Raw genomic sequence first — 24,912 nt, 5'->3', positions numbered from 1 at the left:
TCTAGAAGCAACTAGGGGAGGCAACAGTGGGCATTACATGACCTAGTCTAAGGTAGGGTGGGGAGTGGAGTGTCTGTGTGTGTGGACATAGGTGTTATGGAGGAGCCATTCCTTCTAGAGGAGGGTCTTGAGCTCCTTCCTGAACTGTAGAAGTGAGCGGGTGAGTCTGCTGTTGATGGGGAGGAGGTTCTAGGGTGTTGGGGTGTAGACAGAGAAGTCCGTATTCTGGTTCTTTGCCTTCTCCACCGGCAGATTTCAAGTCTTCACATGTGCTGACTTCTGATGGATCATAGGCTTCCAGGGATGCTGAGTTTCTCAGTGAGGGTGCTTTTGGACTTCAAGGGTCACTGCCTTGTAGATGATGCAGCAGGATTTGAAGATGATTCAGGCTTGCAGCGGGAGCAAGTCCATTTCAGTGACGGTCGGGATGATGTGGTCGAATTTGCAAAGTCCTTTGATGAGTCTTGTGGCTGCATGCAGGACACATCTCAGGGGAGCCAGGATAGTCGCTGGAAGGCCATCCAAAAGGCCATTGCCACCACTGAGGTGGGAGAAGACCAAGGCATGGACAACAGATCTGAAGTTGTTTTCTGGGATGAAGGGCTTGATTTTCCCCAGGGAAGAAACTTGATGCCAAGCCGTTTGTCTTTTTCTTGCTATGTGCTGTTTGAAGGGGTGGTGTCTGTCAAAGCCGAACCTAAGGGACTCGGCTCAGGCAGCCAGATGGGGTGTGAAGCCTTCAAGGTGCATAGCAGACAGCCAGGTATGGATGTGAGGTCGTTCAGTGTTGTTGGTCAGCAGTAAGGAATTAAGTCTTAGAGGGGTTGAGCTTCAGGTGGGCACTAGACATCCACGACTGGATCAAAGAAAGGCATTCCTTGAGCCTGTGGATGTCTTTGATGGAGGATATCTTGAGGTAGAGCTGCATGTCATCTGTGTATTGGTGGATGTGGATGTTGTGAGATGCAAGGAGGGTTCCAAACAGTTCCATGGAATGATTGATGATCACAGGGGAGAGGATGAATCCTTGCAGGACTCCACAGGTGATGCGTAGAGATGGTGATCTGGAGGCATCCATTTGAACAAACTGGTGGTGATTAGCAATGTAGGATTATAACCAGCTAAGGGCGGTCTTGTTGATCCACATGCAGTGATGTACATTGTTGGAGAGCGTTTGGTGGTATATTGTGTCGAATGCTGGTTAGAGGTCAAGTGGCCATGAGCCTGCAACACTACACCAATACTCATCACCACAACTTTCCGACTCAATGTCAGCTGCATCACCAACACAATCTTATACATACAAGTCCATCTGAACAAAAAAGATTGTATCTCAAGACTCAACTACGAAACAGAACCATCATCTACTACAGTACACCCTGAGATCTTAGGAGGATGTTTCCCCTTCAGGGTGCACCAATTCAAAATAATAACCAACTCCACCAACCCAGCAATACCCTCAGATGACCATTGCCCTCCTAACATCTACAAAGCCATAACACAGCTACTGTGGCTCACGTAGCTCGTCCATTCACCTCTTACTCATTCATAGAAACATAAACCAGTCTGCAAGCATTTAAATCTTCATATGTCAAGCATTTAATGAAAAGGCCGTCTTTCCAATGCTTCTCATTGCAATTCATCTACCAACAACTTTAGGAATATGTGGAGATGATCGAAATAATTACAATTCATAATATGGATTCAGCCAAATGGAGAGAATGGAATCAACCCTCTTATCGATCTGGGGTACAATAAAGAACAATGCCAAAGTCTGAAAGTGCCATCATCTTGGAAAATATTGATGCCTTTGACATCATCAGCCAGGAAAACCACCTATAACAACTTTGGAGATAAAGCAATTGAGGGAACCATGCTAGGCCTGACAACCTCTTTCCTCTCCAACTGGATGCAGACAAAGTTCCCACATCCCACCTCCAACTTTCCAGCCTTTCACCCCTTCTCTTCAACATCTACATGAAACCATTCTCCGAAATAACCAACAACTTATGTCTCACTTGCTCCAATTATGCTGATGATAAAAAACATTTTACAGACTAAACAAGCCCCAACCAAAAATCAACTACAGCTCAGCAGATTCCTCTCACAGATTTACCCAAATAAAACCAAGCTCCTATTCTCCACCACAAAACAACAGACCTCACAATGATTCCTTGGCGGAAGAAATGAGAATATGACAGTCTAAAACCTCAGATTTCCCATGTAAAGGTCCCTCACCCTCTAACTTAATGCTAAAACAATAGTCAAGAGCTGCTTCTTTACTCTAATATAACATTGTCACATTATGCCACACCCGAGATTCCCACACAGAACCATTTCAGCCATCATCTAAGTACCTTCAAGACTTAGCCAAACCAACCACATTCCCCTATGTCTTCAACAATTTTTCTGGCTACCAGTAAAATGCAGGAACCACTTCAAAACACGTTGCATCTCCCTTGGTGCCTTGCACTGCTGGTGCCAAGAAATGTATTTATTTGTATTTTATTTTTATTTTCAGCTTTTCTTGGTCATGCTTTTTTACCATAAAAGCCAACATGTTAAAAACAGCATATCATCTCAAAGCGTCAAAACATAAAAACACAATAAGCCAGTAGTAAGATTAAAGCCAATCACAGGGATTTGCTAAAACAAGAACAAAGTAAAAAAGACCTTTTCCCATGTCCATTCAAGGAATTATTAGACAGAAGTATAATTCATAAGTGCCAGTGTGCTTAAAGTGCATTGTGATTTGGGTTGAGGAGGTAGTTACTACACACCTGGGGTTCCTCATGCACCCCCTTACTTCAGACAATGGAAAAGGCAAAGAGATGTTACCCACGCTTTTCTGACAATCTACCTATCGACTACAGGAGCCCATTCTCAACCCCATCTAGAGTATAAGGTGCATGGAAAGAATATTTTCGTTTATTGTTTAAAGTGCTGACTAGCTCGTGAGCAGCGGAACACTGTAGAAAGTGTGGGTAGCCAGCATTTGGGCTGGCATCTTTTAACAGTAGCGCAGTACTGTGATTTGCAGTCTTTGCGTCAGTCTGTGCGTTCATTGGGATAAGTCCTTGGTCAGATGTACTTGAAAAAAACACGTTTTCAGAGATTTGTGAAATGGGATAATTGTGGGGGCACTCCAAGCTGATACTGGGATCGAGTTACAGAGGGTGTGGTGTGCTACCTGTGACTGCTTTGTAGAAGACGCATACAGTCTTGAACAGTATCCTGGCTAGGCGAGGAAGCCAATGTAGTTTGCATAGGACCAGGGTGATTTTGTCAAATTTCTGCGCACCCATAATAAGACATGCAGCAGCATGGTGAGCTGCTTTTAGGGGAGCCAAATGATTTGCTGGAAGCCCTGTTGGGTGGGAATTTTCCCCATCGATGTTCGAGACAACAACAGCATGTACTATGGTCCAGATGTCCTGCTGCGGGGTAAGGGTTTGATATTGCAAAGGGTGGAGATTTGGCATTTGGAGACAGGTCATCTGGACCTTCTTGGCTTTGTGTTTCTGGAAGGACAGGATGTTGTCCATAGTGAGGCCTAAGGATTTTGCTGAATCCAAGAGTTACAGATCAAATCCTTCCAGGTGCATATCATTGAGCAATTGTTGGGAAAGCTGATGTTGGTGTGGGGATCGATGAGGACGATTTTGGTCTTGGATGACGGCTGATGCTTTTAACTCTCATGTGCAACTGAGTATCATCAGCGTACTGGTGGATGGCACTGCCAGTATCTTTGAGGAGTGTGCTGAGAGTAAAGGTTCAAATGGATCAGTGAGATGATGGAGCCTTGGGGGACTTGCAGGAGACTGGGAGTTGGACGTGTGCATCTGTCTGCCAGAGAGGTAGAAGGTAAACCAGTTCAGGACAGTGCCATATAATCCCATCCTGTCAGCGAAGAGGAAGAGGAGGATGCAGTGGTCAATGGTGTCAAATACTGCTGAGAGGTAAAGGAGGCATCAGTCGCCCTTATCCATGATTTGGAGGGCATCAACCACCACCTGGAGGGTGGCTGTCTCGATGCTACACTTGGTGTGGAACCCTGACTGATAATCATTTAGGAGGTGTAGTTGTTCGGTTCTGGCAAGTTGTTTTGTATTGACTACTTTTTCCAAGATTTTGCCAATAAGCTGGAGGTTCACAATGGGCCAGTATTTGGTCAGGTCACCAGGCTCTAAGGTTGGTTTTTCAAAAGAGGTTCTATGAGACCAGTCTTGAGGGTGTCCGGCAATCACCCTTCTGTGAGGCATCCATTTTTTAATGATGGAGGCAGGGATGATAAAGTCAAAGTAGGAAGTAGGTTTGAGGGAGGCGATTGTTTTTGAGAGGTCTGGGGATAGAGAGGAGATGGAGTGCATGGGTGGCTAATGCTGTGCGAGGTTGATTTGATGACCTGTCTGATTTTTGCCTTATCTCTCAATAAAAAAGTTGTTGATCTTATTGCATTTTGCTGCCACCTCAGGGTCGGGTAGGTTTTTTTTAATGCTTTAATACTTCAAAGATGGTTTTGCTCCTGTTAGAGGCTCCCATTATGGCAGTGGAGTAGTAATCAGCTTTGGCCTTGTTATCAGAATTCTATGGTTGACTCACAGAGATTTGAGATTTGCGAGAGCTTCAGAGTTACGGTTTTTGGACACTGTTTCTCTAAGACTCTGACTGAGTGTTTGTTGGAGACTGGCACAGGGGTGCACCACGCAGCAGATGGTTTGGTTTTAGTGCAACTTGTTTATAGGGGGGACATAAAGGTCCACCAGTTCCATAGTGGAGTTGTTGAATAATTCTCAGAGATCTGATGCATTTCCTGCGTTGGGGAAGTCTGCAAGGTTTGCTGCTAGTTCATTGACTGGGAAGGCTTTGAATGAGAGGCACTGAGTGGGGGGCCGCTTAGCCTGACCTTTGTGGGCCATGGTTGAGTGGGTGATCAACAGGAGATGGTAGCGTGGTCAGACTAGTCAAGTGGGAAGGGTATTAGTGTGTACTCATTTGGCAGAGGAGAGTAAGTTGGAGATGTCAGAAATGTGGGTTGGTCTGTAGATGAGATGGAAGGTGATGGATTCCTTGTGATATAAAGGGAACTGGCAGGCGAGTGATTTGAACAGCTCATTCTTGGAGAAGGGATGGTGGAGCATGGCTGATCGCTTCAGTGGCCGATTGCCACTGCGTCTCCTGCCCTATCTGTCTGGTCGGCATGTTGGATGCAGTAGTATTGGGGTAGGAGGACGTTGAAAAAATGTGAGGAGGATGGGTTAAACCAAAGAATTTCTGAAGATGTTCTTCCCAGACATGCCTGTCGGGATGCTTCAATCCAGCTGTGCAGCTCCATCAGCAGTCACATGCTTCGGTGGGAGATGCTAAGGGAGGGTCTTCTTCTCAATCCTAGCAACCAACCTAAGGAACTCCATACCCAGGTGTAGCTGCACTTTGGCTCACAACCAGACTTTCTGGAAATGTCTAAAATCCAAGCAGTTAATTAAGCTGCAATGAAGGCAGTGGCACAGTTCCAGTCGGATTGGTCTTGCCTGCACTCCATCCACAATAGACACTAATAACTTTCCTGGAGCAGAAGTCCAAGCTGGGCCACAGACAGCTTTAATGTGCTCAAACTATCACCCCACATTGGGCGATAATATGAGTTTACTGGTAATTCCAGAGGAATTACTGCCAATCTTGAATACTGTTACCTCCAGATTCGCCTCTCGATGAAAATTACCCCCTATGTGTGAATCAGGATGGATATCGGAATGTATGCACCTGTGGTGTATCTGGGGGTCAGTTTTGGAGACAACACAGTGAGGGACACATTGTTATGCTGATTTGTAAAGGTGGTAGCAAAAGTGTTTACTGCCAGTTTTAATGACCCGCCTCATGTTCCAGCACTTGTCAAGTGAAGTTTGGGTGAAGTTGGGGAGCAGGGCAGACAATGTCCCACTCTGCCTGCATGGATCTTCGTGATGGCGATAATGCTATGCATTCCTACGGAATCCACCTGAAGTGATCACCTGATAAAAGTCGGCAGACTTCATAGGAATCTTTTCAAAATGCTGCCCGCAACCGTTAATTGCGGGAAGCAGTTGCACTTTCACAATGCACTGAAAAAGTGAAAGGGAAAACTCATTTTTACTTTTCACTTTTCCGCTGTGTGGTGGAAAGTTGAAACATTCGTGTAGAGGCCTTTTGGACTAAAGTGCCAGAGGATGCTGTGCCTCCGTGCAATTAGCTTTTTAAATGAAAATGACCTCTGTTGTGTTTTCAAGCTTTTTCCCGGCTTTTTCCCTGCTACTCACTGAACACCATTTTCCATACGTTATTGGCCTTCTGTTGGTGCCCAGGGAGAACAATGTCCCTACAAGGCGATATCTGATAGGCTTGCGAGGGTCATGCGACCATTTAGAAGGGTAGAAGGGTACTTTGATGTCCCTTGTAATTGTTTTCAGCTGTTTGCTGTATAAAAACAAAACTGCACTGCCACTTCTAATGCTCGTGTGGCCTGTCCTCACCTAATTATTGTGTCCTTGCTTATGGGGACTACCTGGAGTGATAGTTCTGCTTGCATTTTCAATAGTTTCTCACTGTATTCACTGCATACAACTCAACTGTGAGGACTGTGGTAATTCTGGGGAAACCTTGCCTGATCCAAGGGGTCTGTCCCCATGTTGTTAGGCCTGTCTGAAGCGAGTATTTCCTCTTTGTTTCCAGTGGAATTTGTCGCATAAAAAAACTTTCAGGCCTGTGATGAAGTGATTGGGGCCTGAGCTGAGATGCCAGGTCCCTTTCCCTTGACTGTCTCACCAGGGACCTCCTAACATTCCTTCAGTCGACCCTCCCTACCCGAAACCTTCATTTTGATTCCCATCCCGTTTCCCACACATCACGGCCTTGTTACTTTGGCCATGTACGATTTTAGCACTACAACTGTGACCTATTTATGCAGCCGCGCCCCCCACCGTCTCAATACAGTACAGTAAGTGTGTCTTAGTGTTGTGGTCATTTTCCCCTGATTATACCCAATTGAAATAATTTGAAAATCAAATTAAACAACTACGATCAGAAGTGTGGAATCAGGTCGAAGAAAGACTGGATTATTAAATTCAGAGTTGCTGCTGAAATCCGAGGAATATTGGCATGGAGAAAGGGGTGAACACATGGAAGTAGTTGCCTAAAGATTTGGTGCCCGCAAGGTCTTCTGATGGGACTAAAAGTGAACCCATGGACTCTGCACCCCATTTAAGAAGGTTCACTGTGTGCGTCTGTCAGGAGCATAGCTTCAATGGGAGCACAGCTGGGGATCCACCAACAGATTAATCAGGACAGGGTCTGCCTGCCCCTCCCATGGCCTGCACCCCTGTCTATAACCCACTGTACACCCCCCGCCCCCTCATTACTCTTCCAGGTGTAACCTTTAGATTGTATCCATCTAACTGGATCCATACTTTTCTACCCAAACACATTATTTATATACCAACAATGTATGTTGTTATTCCACCATTACATCGTTTTGTTGTTCTGTCAATTTTCTTATGGTTTACAGGGAAGACATGCCTTTTTTGGAGGGGCATTGTTTCATCTAAAAATAGAATGATGGCGATATTGATGAAGAAGCTGAACCGTATTAAGTATGTTTTCTGTTTTTCCCTTTCTTCTAGCAGGCCCCATGCAGCAAGGAATGCAATACTACTCGGATCCGGGGGGACCCATGCTGAACCCCATGGCTTCGGCTTTCCATGTGCAGCCCAACTCGCCTCAAGGGAACCCCATCTACCCACCTCCGCCTTCCTACTGCAACACACCGCCTCCTCCTTACGAGCAGGTGGTGAAGGACTTCAAGTAGACGCTCTTTCCTTTCTTTGGTGAACTTCAGGGGGGCAAGGCTCCCCAGCGAACCAATCAGCAGAGCCCCGGCTCATGCAGTTGACCTGCTCTGTAACATTGAAACGCCCCTGTTCTGCTAACCCCAAAAGAACCTATTTCTTCAGCTGAACGGGTGTCTGCAAATCCCCATCGACTTGAGCCCGTTGCTTGCGACAAGCACTGAGAGATACGGCTTGCCTTTATTGAATGCGATGCTTTCGAGGTGTGATATGCGCAGCAATATGTCAAGCTTATGTAGCCTGAAATATTAGTGTCTTCTCAACTCTAAATGATTGATCTTGCAAAACACATGCAGGTTAACTGTGGAAAGCTTGATACGCTTGGCCTCCTGACTTAACTGCGCCCGTGCTAATATCTATTTTTTACTTTCATATTGCTGAAATATTGTAAAAAATGAGAATGATCATTGTTTGAAAGCATTGTTGAATCAGGAAGTACTTTTAAAAAAAAAGGGCAGAGTGAAAGAGGGTAAAGAGGAATTAAGGTACAGCTAATAGGTCTGTGTGAATGATATAAATACCCCTGTGCTCTACTGGCCAGTTATATATTCATGGCCAGTAGGTGGCGAGCATGCGCTGTATTTTGATGAGAGGTGTTGTACTGCCCCGTACCGTATAACGACTGCCCTGTGTTATATCTGCCAGCTCCATTGTGTAGCTTCATGTGGTGGATTTGGATGTGTGGCATGTTATCGGATAGATTGGGGGTACTGCCATGTCATAAATAAACCGGAGCACGTGACCGGCCCCCTTGCCACTAAATATGATTTTATAACTGTTTAATGAATGCTTGTGCAACATGAAGGGAAAGCGCATCATACCTACAACTATCAATCAATTACATGATTTTCCATCCGCCTCTCTTGCTCCATCCATGGCAAACACACATGCAAAAAGCACAATACATTGAATGTGTAATTGAAAGACCCAAGAAAGATCAAATTCATTCTTCTAGGAAACCCCACCAAGCATACTCAAGTCAGAACTGGATGACTGACATGAAGCTTAACGCATGTACACCTCAACGCTCACCCGATGCAAGATCTCTCGCTGTACTATGGGCTGGGACCTCTCAAAACCCACATTGTCAAGAAGACACAAGGGGCATGCTTCTAACTTGTGCTCCTCCAGAAAGTCAAGCCTTTTATCCCTGCCCCTAGTTTCACACCCGTTATCCAAGGCCTGGCCACCTCTCACCTGGACGGTGGCAAAACTCTAATCACAGGAGACCCATTTGCCACCCTGGATCCCCTAAACCCAGCATGTTGCAGGATGCCTCATCGCAGGACTAAGACCATTCAACCATACCACCCCTCACCCCAACATTCTCAAGGATCTGCACTGGCTACCCCTTGAGCCATGCTTTATTTTCAAGACTGCCGGCATCGCCTACAAAGCAGTCAGCACAGAAACGCAACTTCACATGAGCAAGGACCGTCTCCGGAGGCCAGCACGCTACCAGAAGCCTCATCATCACCAGGCTGGAAACAAGGAACTGCAAGAGGGGAACACACGGGCAACATGCCTTTCCATTCTGTGCACCAGGCCCTGCGAAAACCTCATCAATGCAGCTAACACTGCCCCCCTTCACCCTACACTTCGGAAAGGACCTCAAGTCTTGCAGAAAGTCTTTGAACTGTTCAGAGTCTCCTGCTTTAAATGTCATGCAAAACACTACCTTAGCCTCGTCCGCATGGACAGGTCGGACCCACTCGCATGAATCTCATAGAAAGACTTATTTTCAGCAATGGCTTGTGGGATTCTTTTGACATATTTTCAGAAGCAGTAATATATGAAGAGCTATATTTATGGTACCCCCAGGATCTCCAGGTTGACACATGTCCATGGTCTCATCGGGCTGGAAGACACACAGATGGGCTCAATGTGTGTCTCCTGCCCGATCAGCAGCACAAGTGGGAAGGACTGAGGGGGGTGGCATGGAAGACTGACTCCCCCTGTCCTCGTAGCTAGGCTGCCCCCGAGCCTCCCAGTTTCCTCCTCAACACCCTCTGATGGACTGGATCCTTGGTAATCCAGGGGCCCTCTTAATGCATTACATATGTAGGATCTTCTCAATCAAATGGATCCGGTTTGAATTGATCATTCCTCTTAATGCTTTGTTCTATTTCTTGTTGTTTCTCATTGGATCTGATAATACTTAGTAACCTCTTAAGCTTAGAGTGCACATCAGTAATTAGAAATGAACAGGTGTTGTCGGGGGAGAAAGGCATCCCTCCTTGAAATAGGCGTTGCAGGGCTGCTCTCCCGACTCTTGCCTGCGATTCACCTTGTCCTTCCATGCAGTAGTGCTTCACAAAGGTGTGCGGCACCGCCCAAGTAGCTGCTCACAACGCTGCCGGCCACCCCATTGCTCTAGTTGTTTTTCCACAGTCATGTTTTTTGACAAAGACCAGTAAGGGTGGCTAAACTCAAAAACGGTCCACATTTTATGACCCGTCTGCGACGGTAATACGTTGTTTCAAAGTCAGGCATTATTACGAACAAAATTACGAAAAAGGTTATCGAAATTTTTGGGGGGTGGGAAAGGGTAGATAAGGGGCTAGGGGTGTCGGGAAGAGTTAAAAATAGGAGGGGGGGGTGAATAAAAATTCGAAGACATTTTTCGTAATTTTGTACTCGTTTAAAAGTCATTCGTAATATTCCCTGGCGATGAAAGAGCACAGAACCTCTGGGACAAGGAGTTTAACAAAAACATATATATTTTTTTATTTCATTTACAGCCATTGACAAAATGGAGCTCCTCTTCCCTCTAAATCGGCAGTTTAATACGTTTCACAATCAATATATATGTTTTCACTCATTGCAATTTAACACCTGCTTTGCATGCATGCGATTTGCACATTAGTTTTCATTAAACAGAAAACTCTTTCGCGCAAAGATTCGGAATCAACATGTAACTGTGAGCTAATGACCCACAGCTGCAAATGGCCCAATAGAATATTCATTTTTACGCGCATGACTTGTAAAAGGCTGTTTTTATGTGCTTAGACTTCCGCCTATTTTCAAGCTGTCTGACATTTCACAACAGGGAAACGTGCAGCCCCATTTTAACTGTGTTTTGCGTTTTTCAATATGTCCTTTTGTTACGTCTGCATCCCTTAAATTCTGAATACCTGGATCCCCCCCACAACATTCTATGTTGCACTTGGGTACACCCGATGGCAGCGGATCATCAGACCTGGGGCAGGGTTGTGACCCCAGAGCAAGATTTAGACCCTCTTGGTCCCCTGCTAATGGGCTCCATGGCAGTCTCCAATGCATGTGTACCCCAGGTGATCTGTATGCTGGTATTCCTCAGGGTGTACTGTGCCCACCTGTTCACCCTTTTTAGTGGGTGTTCCACCAGCTGGATTTGACGTACCCCCATTTGGATGGATGCCACCACAAACAGTAATGCATGCTGTATGGGATATGCTTCTTCAATACACTAAACACCATTGCTTGATGGGTCTCCAACCCTATATCAAATACTATGTAGGCACTTAGAATGTAACTTGCATGCACTGTGGCAGTTACATTGTTTCTAAAATGCCCACTTGAAATTAAGGTGTTGCCCTGAAACTAGACAAGTGTAACAAAGAACAGGTAATTGTGGCAGAAAGTGTGGGAGAACCCTACAAAAGAAATAGAGCTGCACAACCTTTAATTTTTTTAAGGGATTTGTGCCCATTTCCCTTTAGAAGAATTCAGGTTCACGATGCAAAGCCTTACATTTGTATCTGTGAAGGCAGGCTTTTCCACCTGTATCTGATTTTCCACTTTCGCCATTAGATGCTATGAAGGTGTATTAAAGTTATGTTTTCTGTTAGTTAAAGTATGAGCCAATGTATTGCGGCTCTTTGGCACCTATCACATTTCAACGGGCTGGAATTGATGACACGGTGCATTAGAAAACAACACTTCTATATTTCGGAAGGAAGCCTTCCTGCTGCAATAGACATGTCTGTTACACCTGTGAACACGCTACTGACGTTCATCTAGACCACCTGGGAGTATTTGCAGGGGAACCATGACAAATGGCCTTGCACGTTTGCAGCTTTTGTGTTATGCCAACACAAAACTCTTATTTCAGTCACTGCATTTTTATCCAATTAATTTGTCCAGTTCGTCAACTTTGAATAAATTGGCTGTGGTCACAGTGTCATAGACCAGTGTAGACTTCTCTGTGTGATTGGAAGAATTAATGAAGGAACTAGAGATTACACCGAGAGAGTATCTTGTTGGAGAAACCAGGCTCGCACGGTACATTTTAGAAAGTAGTGAAGATAGAGATAGTTTATTTCATTGCATAACATTAAAGACAGAGAGCATCATCTCGTCTACCTAGAAGTAGCAACGTAGCATCTGCTCCCCTCCCTAGACCCGGACTTTTATAGGAAACCAAGCATTGGTGAATTAAAACTGAAATCTAGATACGGAAAATAATATCTGCCTCGTTGGACGGAACTGGTCATTCTTCGATGCCCACAATAATTGAATTCGGACATAGGTGTACTCATCTCACCAATCACCTGACCCAGAAACTTCTAGAAAAGCTGCTCTAATGGCAGCCACCAGTGGTTGTCGATCTATCTTCTGCACATGCTTGTAATTAGCCAACCACAATCCTTCGTCATCCGCGGGTTTCAATCACGCGACACGTCCCGGCCCCTAGGTTTTGAAATGCAATGCCATCAGTTCTAATGCCATCCAATTAAGGCTGCGCTGGTTCTTCCAATAATGCATCGGTAGTTCTAAACCTGAGGTCTCTTAAGCCCTACTAACATAACCCTGACTAAAACCTTCTTTTCAATGACAAATGCATTCATGGTCTCTATTATTTAAAGATGTAAACTGTAATAGAAATGGGCAGAAATTGCAATCAGTAGCGCAGGGCAGCACATGAGATAAAGATGACCAAAAGTAGATGTTAAGTATGCCACCACAATCCCCTTTTGGGTTCTATATGCAATCAACTGTATTCCTCCCATGTCCCTTGCCCTGTCACATTTCTATTGGTTTCATGCGGGACCATGCCAATGTGGACTGGCCTTTATAAGCCCCCTTAACTATAATCTAACAATTTGTAATCATCAAGGCATCCTGTCATTCTGCAGTTGGTCACCAACTTTATAGTCATCACATTATCTAAAATAAAGCATGTTATTTTCTGGTGTGGTGGGAGGCTTAACAGTAGAGGCATCTGCTCCTTGCTTGTAGGAATAATACCAGCAGCAGCAATAGATCACACCTGTTAGGATAACTAAAAATATTGTTCGAATTAGACCAAAAGACAGGAAATGTTGTTCCTTCACATGTTCAGTTGATAAACATACTACGTCAGAGGGACTGCACAGGATGGCATACCAATGAGTGATCTGAGAAGCCATCTTCTTCTCATCAAATATAGCTTTCAAGACATGCGTTCCTTTCCCTGCATCAGACAGTGGTCGAATTGGCAGCAGGATCCCTAAGGAATAATAGCATAAGCTAATTAAATACCCTTTCAAAACTGAGACTTACCTACCTGTTTTTCGTCTGAGCAAAAACTGTTATGTGATCTAGCACGAGTCCTTATAATTAATGGTATGCCGTGAGAGGGGGCACCGCTGACCCAGCTGCAGCTATCCTTCATAGGAAATAACCCTTAGACCTCTATGGAGAAACCATGGGTCCACCTGTCCCAAAATAAATAACTGCCATATCATAATTGACCAGGAGCTCATTTATTGATATAATGCAGCTGTGGAGGCTCAAATGGGCACAATTACCAATTCATTCACAAACCTAACGAGGCGTCACAATTAATCTCTGGGCCATTGATCAGGAATGTTGTCGGTTGACCTGGTATTGTCACTAGCTACGCATCAAATTGTACAGCCCAGTCTGATATACATCCTACCCCTGGACTGGCAATACATGATGAGTGGTGGAGCAGATCCCTTGAATGGGGAACAAGCTTGACAGCGTCAGTGCAATCTCAAACCTGCCGAATCATCTCCATGGCCACAGTTCAGCAGGAATTCCAGAATCTTCAGTCAATTCCTGGGGATATGCCTGGCATTGCATGTTCTCATGCTTCCTCAGCAGCTGCTCGCGCGAGATGTCTTGAGCATCTGCACAGGTGAGATCCCACTCCACAGCGCCTCCTGCTTCTGTGACATTCCCTAACTGATTGGTCAAGAATTCTTTAGTGATCATACTCAGGGGCGATATCATTTTGACTTCTCTGAGGTGGGTGTCAATATTTCGATTTTGTGCCTCAGTTGTTAGCCCTGTAGCTTTTTCTGTGCACCCGAAACCTTTGCTAATCAACTGGCCTCTGCAAGCATTCCAGACGCAAGAGCAATGTTTGTCCCATTCCATATCCAATCCTGCATGTTCCTCGTTCTCATGGAAACACAGCCTTCTGCTGTGCCAACCAAAAAGCCGTACCTTTGAAACAATATGGATAATGTGATGTGGCCTGAAAAGCAGACAAAGATCATTAGAAGCTGATTGTATTTAGAGAACGGTACACCTATACCCCGATATCTCTAAACTAGCTATCGTAAATATAGTAGAGTTCATGGCTTGATATCATGGTGACATCTTTTAATTCTTCGAAGCCCATAAGATAATATATAGAATATTGTGCAATAGTACAAATTACATCATCTGGTACATATTTCTATATATGCCACAAACGAAACCTGTACCCCAAAACATTTCCAGTGACCATTTTATTCTTTGCGGTCGTGTAGGTAACTAGGAAATAGAAGGGTCCATGTTATCTTTTGTATGCTCCTTCCTATGTCGCTATAGAATAGCCACCATGTCCACCGCTTCAGGGAAAAATACTGTATGCGTAGTAACACTTCTGTGCATAATATAAATAATGGCAGGGCATTTGTGTACCACAAAATAGTCCTCTCAAAGAAGCATTCATTCTGTTTAAAATTCCAATTGATGACATATTACGAGAAGATATCTGTAACGTGATGGTTTAGGCCACCTCATTTCAACAGGGACAACAAGTGGGATATGTTCTTTAATAGAAGCAGTCTGACCAATTTGGGGGGCTGGTGTTCATCTGTGGCTCATACAGCCTCAGGTGCTATTCATATGCCAATGACACACACATCCTGGTCCATTTAGATCTTGACCAGGCCGACATCTCGTCGTGCCTGGTTCGGTGCCTAGAGGCTGTGGGGGTTTGGATGAACCAGAACTGGATGAAGCTTAATGAGGATAAAACGGAAGTGCTCGTTGTGGGGGCTTCTACCGGTTTGTCACTTTGGGTGTCTGCTTTCTGGCCTTCTTCGTTGGGGAGTCTTCCAGCCTGAGTTCTATGAGCCAGCAAGTGGTGGCAGTCTGTAAAGCTGGGCACTTCCAGATTAGATTCTGCGGAAGGTGCTTCCATTTATCCGTCTCCATCTTCGTCCCCTAGAAGCAGCTGCCCTTATTCTAAGTCAAATTGACTATTGTAATTTACTGTACCGGGCACAGCTGAAGGGTCTGATCCAGCGTTTACAGCTGTTGCAAAATCTGGCACCACTGGTGGCCACTGGCTCCCCATATGGAGCCCACATTACCGCCACCCTACGGCACCTGGCCTCCGGCATTGGCATCCGGTGTCCAATCGCATTGACTTTAAATCATTGTGTCTGGTTCACCATGCCTTGCAGGGTCTTGGGGCCGGCTATCTGCAGGAACAATGTGTTCATTATTTTTCTGTGTGTGATCTGCACTCGCCTTCTGGCCTTCTGGCCTTCTGGTGCTTCCTACCTATAGACATTCCAGGATGGGGGGCCGAGCCTTCTCGGTGGCAGCAGCCCAGTTGTGCAATTCCCTCTCCCCTGGATTAAGACAGGTTGCGGATAATCTTGAATTTAGACGATCCTTGAAAACATTTCTTTTTTAGACTAGAGTGTGTGGGCCGTATTGCTGTTGTCCTAGCGCCAAGATGTCTTATGGCGGTAGTGCGCTTTATTAAATCCTCATAAGGTAACATGACATAGTGCCTTAGCATAGGCCGTATGACATATCGAGTTTGGGAGAATGTGACATTGAGAGATAAGCTGGCCTTCCTTACATTCTGCCACATAATGCATAAATCCCCACATTAAGTCCACATTACTTTGCCAGACCCTACCAAATGCACAGCTCCCCCCCTGGAAGGCCTTGATGTAATGCTTTCACCAGCTTGGCCAGCTCTCTACTTCAGAAGTAGTAATCACATTGATCAATTTAATCTTGATAATTCTCCTGATTAGGCGCTTGAGTCGAATTTGCCTTGACCATCGATCCGAATCATCAATTAGTCACCGAATAGAGGCATACCACCAGGAAGCTAACTAGGATCAGCCTGCCTCCCAACATTTGGTGCAACACTCTGTTTGCAGTGCATCACATGCACCCAAGCTGGTATTTTTAAAACATGTCTGGCTGTGTTGGACACAAGAGGTACTTCGTAGGGCCCGCTCCACCTGCGGGTAGCACATTCTTCCTTTAGTGTACCCTGATGGAAACCTCAACATTAAGTAACTGATGTTCTGCATATTTCATTACCTCCAGCTCTTTGGGTAGCATTATGGCATCTAAAAGGCTGTCACATAATCATAATTCTTCCATTGGGGAATCTGATGACGTGAGAAATCCTCTTTGTTTCCACAACTGATGAAAGTTGTGTGCCACTCCGATGGCATAGCAGAAGTCAGTGTATCTGTTTACACTCTGCTGTTCCACTTGTTTACATGCTCTGCGTAGGGTTATTAGTTCTGCAACCCGGGCAGAAAACACATTGAATAACTTGGCACGCTCTACTAGCTCTTGAAGTAGCAATGCAATAACGACAGGTAGAATTAGCTCTTATAACTGCCATCAGCAACCCAACCCTCCCCCCACCCGAGAACTCGACTTTTATGGGAGACCAAGCAGTGATGAATTAAAAGTAAAACCTAAGTAAAGAAAACAATACCAGCCTTATCGGCCCAAACCAGTCATTATTCGATTTCCACAATATTTTGTGCCTGACATATGTGTTCTGATGACACCCATCACCTGACCCAGAACCTTCTCTTTACTCAGAACCTTCTAGAAAGTGCAGTTTAATGGTGACCACCAGTGGTCGGCTATCCTCTTTCCACACGTGCTAGCACTTTTCTATTTGTTCATTCAATACCACAATCCTTCATCGTCCGAGTGTGAAGGTCACATGACACCTCCAGGTGGCTCGGTTTCGAAGTACAATGTCAGCATTTCTTGAATAATGTACGACCAGCTCCAAAACTGAGGTCTCATAAGCCATACCATAATTCTGGCTAAACGTGGCTTTCGCAATAATGATAACTGCATGAATAGTCTATAACATAAAGGTGCAAGGTGCTGTAATAGAACAATCAATAGCACACAGTAGCACATGACACAAGGATAACTAACATAGATTTCAAATATGTCACCACAACCTTAACTTTCAAACAGGCCCTCTATTTGTTTTCTATCACTTAGGAGTCTCTGTTCAGATTTCTCCATTGGCATACCAAACAGTTCAAACAGATACAACAATATAATGTAAATACAAAATTATTAATTCACTCACAAAAACTATTAAAAATGGTCTATTTAAATTTTCTGTCGTTGGGCCCCTAAAGGTTACCCAAGTCTGATATAAGCCAAAGCCTACTACTTATATAATTTAAGTCAAGTTCACCTGCGTCATTTGGTATGACATGGCTGCCTTCAACAAAACTGATTTTAGTGCCCCAATGATTTTCATGGAACCGGATTTCCCATATTTGTCCGTGATGCTTGAAACATTTATCGATTTCTCTAAATGCTTTATCCAATATACATTTTTTTCCTAAATAATATACAATGACATTTGATATTTATTTATTTGAATTTGTATATATAGCGCCACACACCCAGAGGTCTCAATGCGCCACGTGACAGCAAAAGAATGAGCCTCCATTGAGTACACTTGGAAAGAAGATTAAAATAACTTTATATCTCAATTTGGTTTCGTTCCAAGTTGAGTAACTGGGCTACAACAGGAGATAACACTCATACAACATATTAAAGGTAGGGAGAAGTTAGGGGATATTTTGAAGTGCCCCTTTGAATCTGCTGAGAAAAGAATTAATTCCAAAACACAGGTGCGGCTAATTGAATCATTAGAGAAGATTCTGTGAATAGAGAGAGATAAAGAGGGAAACCTGTCCCTGCTGGCACAGTCTGGTGCAGACACAATACAGTACAATATCTGGTGGAAGAGATGTGGATGCAACCAAATTTGATTGAGACCACCCATTGAGTCCCGGCTGGTGGGCCAACCTCTGCTAAAGGCATCCAATGCCAGCGTCACGCCTGAGAAGCTCACGTGTTGAACCACACTTACCTACTATACATTCCAGATTCTACTGCATGTGCATTTCAGTGTCATGTTGTGGAAGTGTTGCATGTTGAAGTCAGACATTTATGCATCTCAGAACCTCTTCATTATGCCGCAAGCGTGTTTTTATCAATTATAAAACTATGCATGCAAGTTGTGCTCCTAAATTTCACAAACTGTACAAATTGGGACACATATTTGTGTGTTGGTCCAGACATTAAAAGTGAACATAATATATGTTCTTTAAAACAATTGTCTAAATTCCATTATCAAATCATCCACATATGTCTCTTTAAGTGGACATGAAAAGATTGATAATAACAATGTGTGCCTATTTGGAGCTGCCAATAGTTTTGAGAGGCTTGTAAGCACAGAGCTCTAAATTCTACAAATCAATGCACACTTTTTTCCTAGCAGTCTCATCCCTTAAGTATATCTGCACATCCTACTAATACACAACCTTATGTACTTAGCTTGTTGTGCAAACATGGTGATTTGTGAAGCCAGAGGGATTACTTGAAATCATTAATTTCCGTAAAATGGGGTGGTGGAGTTAAGGTGCATGTGTCATGTCATTGTGCACATGTGGTCAACACTGCTCAGTACTGGGGGCAGGTGTCTACGGGCATGGATTTCCTTCAATAGAGATCTACTCTCAGCTCCACCACGCAGTTTCTTATGGACAGAGATGTATGTCTTGCAATGTTTGTTTGTTTCTTTGTTTATATATAAAGTGCACCACACCTTGGGGTATCTGGGCGCATTACAAGACAGCTTAGAATCACAGTTTAATAAATGCAGAAGGGAAATACAAAATCATTACAGTTTGAACCGAAGAATGTATAAGGGCTATAAACAGGAACAAATCACATGGAAGGGCGGTAGAACATAATAAGAAAACGTCAACAGACAAGTGCATATTCAAGCAAGGTGAGAAGGCAGACTCTTCTACTGTAGATATCTAGATATTCCGCAGAGGGGTGTCATTCGCAAATAGCTAATTCTTTGTGTTAGATCTAAAGCTTTGGAAAGGCTGATCCTTATGTAAATATAGGGGGAGAGTGTTCCAGGCTAGAGCAGCTTGAACAGGGAAACTGTTGCCTCTGGCTCTTTTTAGGTTAAACCGTGGAACAGTGATACAGAAGGTGTTGATGGACCTGGGATGAGGTTTTTCTTATGATTTTCTTGCTTAGGTATTGTGGTGTAGCTTTGTTGAGGCATTTATACATAATAGAGACCAGTTTGAAGTTAATCCTATCTTTAATAGAGAGACATTTGTGGTTCCTTCTAAATTCAGAGATATGATCTCTCCTAGGGATGCTTAATGTCGCTCTTAGCGCGTTATTTTGAAATGTTTGTAATTTGTTTAGGATAAGTTTGTTTGCTCCTGCATATAGTGCATCGCAGTAATCAAGTTTGGACAAGATTAGCGCTCTCGCTAGAATTATGCAGTGATTATGGTTACTGCCCAGTAGTAACACACCATTGCTCTGGAACTATGGTTATGATCAGGCTGCAGACACTGCCCATGCCAGTAAATGGCCCACTATGTAAGCTTGGCCTAAGTAGGGATTGGAAGGATAGTACACAGATTAATTAAATCATCTATCATCTCAAAGATGGGTGACCTGGATATTGTAATCTTTTTTCTGTACAAGTCTTAGCAGCATCAGAGCTAGCAGCAGCTCTTATAACAGCACATGTAAAGTCATGTGCATCCGAACACAACGCCATAAAGTGAATGGTTAATGAATAAAGATATTTCATGATGATTATTTTTAGAAAAAAGTCTTTAACAAGTGCATTGTTTAACTGGATGTCTCAGAAGGTGTTGCCAGGGAAATGAATATGGTGAGTAATGTTTCATAATAAAAGGATGTATGTGTATGCGAATGTGGAAACCTGATTAGTGTGACCTCAGTTTTGGATAAACAATATGAGTGCTTTGATGTCAAACACAATTCCCCTTGTAAAATCTGTCACTGTATAAAGTTATGTTGAGTATATTATTTCAAATGAAAGTGTCTCAAGCAATCCGGCAGGATTTACCAAAAGGCAGACGTTGTCTACAAGGTGTTAGGAGGATTAAAACATATAGTGGAGAAGAGAAGATTTTAATGCGTGATCTATTGTGTTACATGCTAATACTTGTTCTTATAAAACTGAGCAACGTCAGGAAATTAAGATCTCCGACAAAAAGACAATAAAATTAAAACAAGCAACTGTTCTGCTTCCTCCGTCCCCATCTGTGGAAATCCGATTCAGTCACAAGCAAATATATCATTTTAAGGAAACAAAATGTAAGTGTTCTATTACTGATTATTTTAACGATGTGATTTTGAATCAAACCCTCATGTTAATTCGGGAGAGTAATTATCTCTGTTGATTACTATGTTTAAAGATTTCAATTGCACGAAATGTATTGAAAAAAGAACCCGAGCTAGATACTAAGGGTTCACTCCACTGTCAAGTACCAGGACTGTATATTTTAGTAATTAAACACATGGTCAGATAATTTGTTTAGTAAATCAAGTCTACACTAAACATCTCTGTATATGCCAGTGAAAACAAACCTTCACATTAGTACTGGATACATATCTTAAAATGTACATAACAGATTTTCAAATCAATGTGTTAGCAATACAAATGTTTTGGAATGTTGCCTAATTAATAGCACATAAACAAAAGTAAATATTGATTGGAAATACTATAGTCACAAATTTATAAATATATCTTTGTTGAGCTAAGGAAAAACATGAAAAATAATGATCATCTGGTCATTCATACTATTGCGAGCAATGCCATGTGATGCATGCATCCAACCTTTATCTTACTGGAATAGTAAGGGTCATAAACTAAACTGAACTATTTTTCCTGGTCCTTAACCAGGAGCATCTAGCCAATTCCAATACAGTGGCGTACCATTTCACTTTAAATGGGTTTTTGTCTAAAAAGTGCCTATTAGGTGATCGACTTGAAAACTGTAATCCTTTGCCTCTTTATTGACCGGAAACACCCAACATTGATATACATATGTGATCTGTCTACTAATAGGTATTAATATAAAATGTCTTGCTCCAAAAAAGACAAGACGGTGATACATTAGTTAGGCTAACAAAGCCTTTCATTTGCAAGCTTTCATAATCTTCAGAGTACTTCATCAGGCACAGGAAGAATGAGGCTTTAGGAATAGCAGAAGAGCTATGTTCTGTGATAGGAACTGTGTTTCTATTTGATTATGGACACACACCATGTACTTCTGATAGATGCATCAGAATAGTTGGTTTGTTTTCATGCTGTCTGCATATATATGTTGACTGCGATTGTACTAGGCATCCCTAATGATCCTGAAATCCCACTAGTTCAATAAGCAACTAAAGGTACGGGTGGCAGCTTTCCCGTTTACTCACCTATAATGAGGGCACATGGCGAGGGCAAATATGAGGGCAGGTCGGGGTAAGAAGAGCATAACAAATGCTTCATTCTTTTTATCATGTCATACTGCAGCTAACATATTCCCATAGATCCGCACTAAATTGGCAATAATACATACAAAAAGGATTACAGTTGCAATAATACGAAAGTGTTGCCGAACAATAATTAATTCAACCATAATGCTGCAAGATGGTGACCCCATAATGGCGCGGTGGGCTTGCCTCATGAAGTAAATTGAATTGTAGCAAAGAGTGTAAGCGTTAATTGGCACTAGCGCCAGCGTACATATATAGCGGTATTGCTGCAAATTCAGTATGATTTGTCCCCCTCTCATTATGAAAGATGCAACGTGCACAGATTCCACACATTTGCTCATTAGCAACATGCCCATGGGCCACTTCCTCATGGCAAGCATGCTCTTGGGCGACCCACAATAAATAATGTTGTCGAACCTTGCCCTGAAACACATCGGCAGTGGCTGATAATGCAAATATTGTGTTTGAGGATGACAGATGGGTGGCAAGCATGAGATCAAATGAAAGGCTGTTGGTCCATTCATGGATTATGGTATCATTATTCAATTTAAGATGAATGCATACTGTATGTATCATGATGGAGCTGTGAGCATGCGTTTTTCACAAATAAGGCAGCGTTGAGGTAACTTTGCACCATGCTACGTGTGCACATGTGTTAACAGAGTCTTACCACACTGCTTTTACAAGCCAAGTCAGTCCCATAGGACCACATGACGTTGCCACAGATTCCCTTTGTGCACATGCGTGCGTTCCCAGGATGTTACGCTACTGTAATATTGTCCATCTATCTTGATTTCAAAAGTTGCTCATCACAGTCCACCTTCTGCTCCTACTCCACAGTGTGATCTACAGGTATGGCACTATTGATGGTGCTGATGTTGGGCATATGTGTGAAGGTTGCCCATAGTAGTGTCAGCTTGGCTTCGCTTTGTCTTTGGAGCTGTTCATGACGGCGGAATATTGAAGCAAGTGGTTTTCCCCACTTTTGTGAATCAGCTTCTGTTCTGTACACTCTGCTTGCTTTCTGGATGGTTACCTCATTTAAATTCAATTTCCTTGACCACTCCCATTGTACAACGCTACATTTTCTCATCATCTTCGAGTAATGTGCAACAACCGCAAACACATTTTGAAAAAAGATGTGCACGTTTGAGGATAGTGCACATTTTTATGAGCACCAGCTCCATTGGGAAGGACAATTGGGCCCAGTGTGTTGTGTTCTGAGAATGTTGCATACAAACAATTAGTTCCATTAACAGGCGAGAGCTCTCATGATTGAAAGTTTGTCAAAACTCACTACTAGCCTGAAGCTAGAGCGCTTACTGAAGGTATTCGGCAATAAATCTTATGTAATAGACACAAGGTCCAGAGAAATACCCTCTCATTTTATTAAAATATGTGTTTTGTTGTTGGAGAGACTGTAAAGCAATGTTTGCAATACTTTTTTTTAAATGTCTGCAATGCTTCTTATTCCTTTTCAATACTATTGAAACAATTCAGGGCTTTTGGAAATTCGTTCTAAGGTTTTTTACTTTTTATTTCAGAAACGGAATCTGTTCACTGTGTGTTCCTCTCTCTTGCATACACAGACAGGGAAATGAACTGTCATAGTGTAAATGTTGTGCTGTCTTCATCTATAGTAAAGTGTAAATATGTCATGTGTTAGGACATCCCTGTAAATAAATGGCCTGTGCATATTGTTTGGAACCAATGACTGGACATCTTGTTTACGGTAGTTCTTGCGATCCATTACCTTATGAATGATTCCATGATTCTTTGGAAGATGATCATCTCGCTCTGTAGGTTCAAGCGACAAGTTGGAAATGCAGAACCTATGATGGATCCGGTCATCAGTCACCCCTGCCTTGAGCATGTACAAATGAAACACAGAATAGCCTAGCTCTCCCTCTCTCAGTCTCTATCTCTCTCTCACTTGCTCCCTCTCTCTCATATATGCATACCTCCCATATAGCAACATAGGTCTATTATGTAGCAACATTAGCCTCGGGAGGATAGCTCAGCGGCAACAGGCTCACCTTGGAAACAAGACGATGCAGCGCAACGCAGGTTCGATCCCCAGGTCTGCGCTTAGAAACCTCTGGCCGTGTTATAGAGAACAAATTATGAGCTATTGGATCTTTCAAAATTCTGCCTGAAATAACTTTGAATTGGTTGGAAGTATCAGTGAAATACTTGTTTGCCCTAAATCCATCAAGAGTCTAAAAAAATATAATGTGTGAAAAAGTGTTTTTTTTACATTTTGCACTAGTTTTCCCGTAGCGAACATATGTCGTGTTTAGAGAAACCATGGAATAGATTTTCACCAGATTTGGTTTGAAGGTGGCAGGAAGCAGGAAAGTCATTCCTTTGCTAGTTTGGTGTAAATCTGTCCAGTCGTTTTTTAAGCTTTGACATAGAAGCGGGCACCCCTTACACCAACATGTTTCATAGATCTCCCATGAGACATTGATGGCGTCAAAGCTTTTCTTTTTTTTAAAACTGCTATTTAAAAAACCAGGTGTGTGATCTTGATGGAAGAGAAAACCAATCTTGGTGCTTTTTCTAAAGAGTTTCTGGGGGCCGGGTGGGGGGACATGAGCTATGTTTGAGGTAGTGTGGATTTGGTGAAGGTCTGGAGTTCATGGATGCTTCAGAAGCCCTTTTATTTTTTGGCCAATTTTAGGACATTGTTATTTGACATCTTACTGCTTTACAAATGTAAACGACCCAGTATTGAAAATGACGAGGAATGAGATTTGGGAAGTGATCATTAATGTAGTGTTTAGTGTTCCTCTGGCGAATTCTTTAGTTACACTCATAAAGTATAACCTTGTTTACTGCAAAATGAGGAACTGGTTTGTAAATGTACTCTGAGGAATGCATTTTATTTGAGATGGGGATGGCGGGGGTCTTTTTTCTACCCTCTGCAATATGGGTAGCAAAGAGATCATTGGAATCGTTGTTATTTATAAGGAGACGACCGCGGCGTGAGCACTTGCAGTGCCTTTCGCGCTTTTGGCTTCTTAGAAACGGATGCAGATTTCACACCGTTTTGGCAGATCTTCATGATATAAAACACAGTAAATGTCATGTTGTCACATTGCGTTGTTAACATATAAGCCATTTCTAAAAAAAAAATTAAAACCACTACTTAAGAAGGGTCGATATATGTCATGTAAACCAGTTTGAA

The 24,912-nt window shown here is 43.1% G+C and overlaps 1 protein-coding gene across 2 annotated transcripts in view; it reads left to right on the top strand.

The window, feature by feature from the left end:
- Window positions 1–23,429, top strand: part of VOPP1 (VOPP1 WW domain binding protein) — a 446,017-nt gene extending 422,588 nt beyond the window's left edge. The window contains exon 6 of one of the 2 annotated variants that reach the window (XM_069613119.1): window positions 7,659–23,429. In XM_069613119.1, coding sequence (XP_069469220.1) covers window positions 7,659–7,840 — 182 coding nt within the window. In that variant the 3' untranslated portion in view covers window positions 7,841–23,429. Of the gene's footprint in view, window positions 1–7,655 lie in introns of both variants that reach the window. The other variant, XM_069613118.1, reaches the window with a different exon arrangement.
- Window positions 23,430–24,912: the final 1,483 nt, after the last annotated feature.

The sequence above is a fragment of the Ambystoma mexicanum genome, chromosome 5p, assembly GCF_040938575.1.
Source record: "Ambystoma mexicanum isolate Mex_15411 chromosome 5p, UKY_AmexF1_1, whole genome shotgun sequence".
NCBI lineage: Eukaryota > Metazoa > Chordata > Amphibia > Caudata > Ambystomatidae > Ambystoma > Ambystoma mexicanum.
Note: the sequence above shows the minus strand (reverse complement) of the source record. Positions and strands in the feature narration are given on the sequence as shown.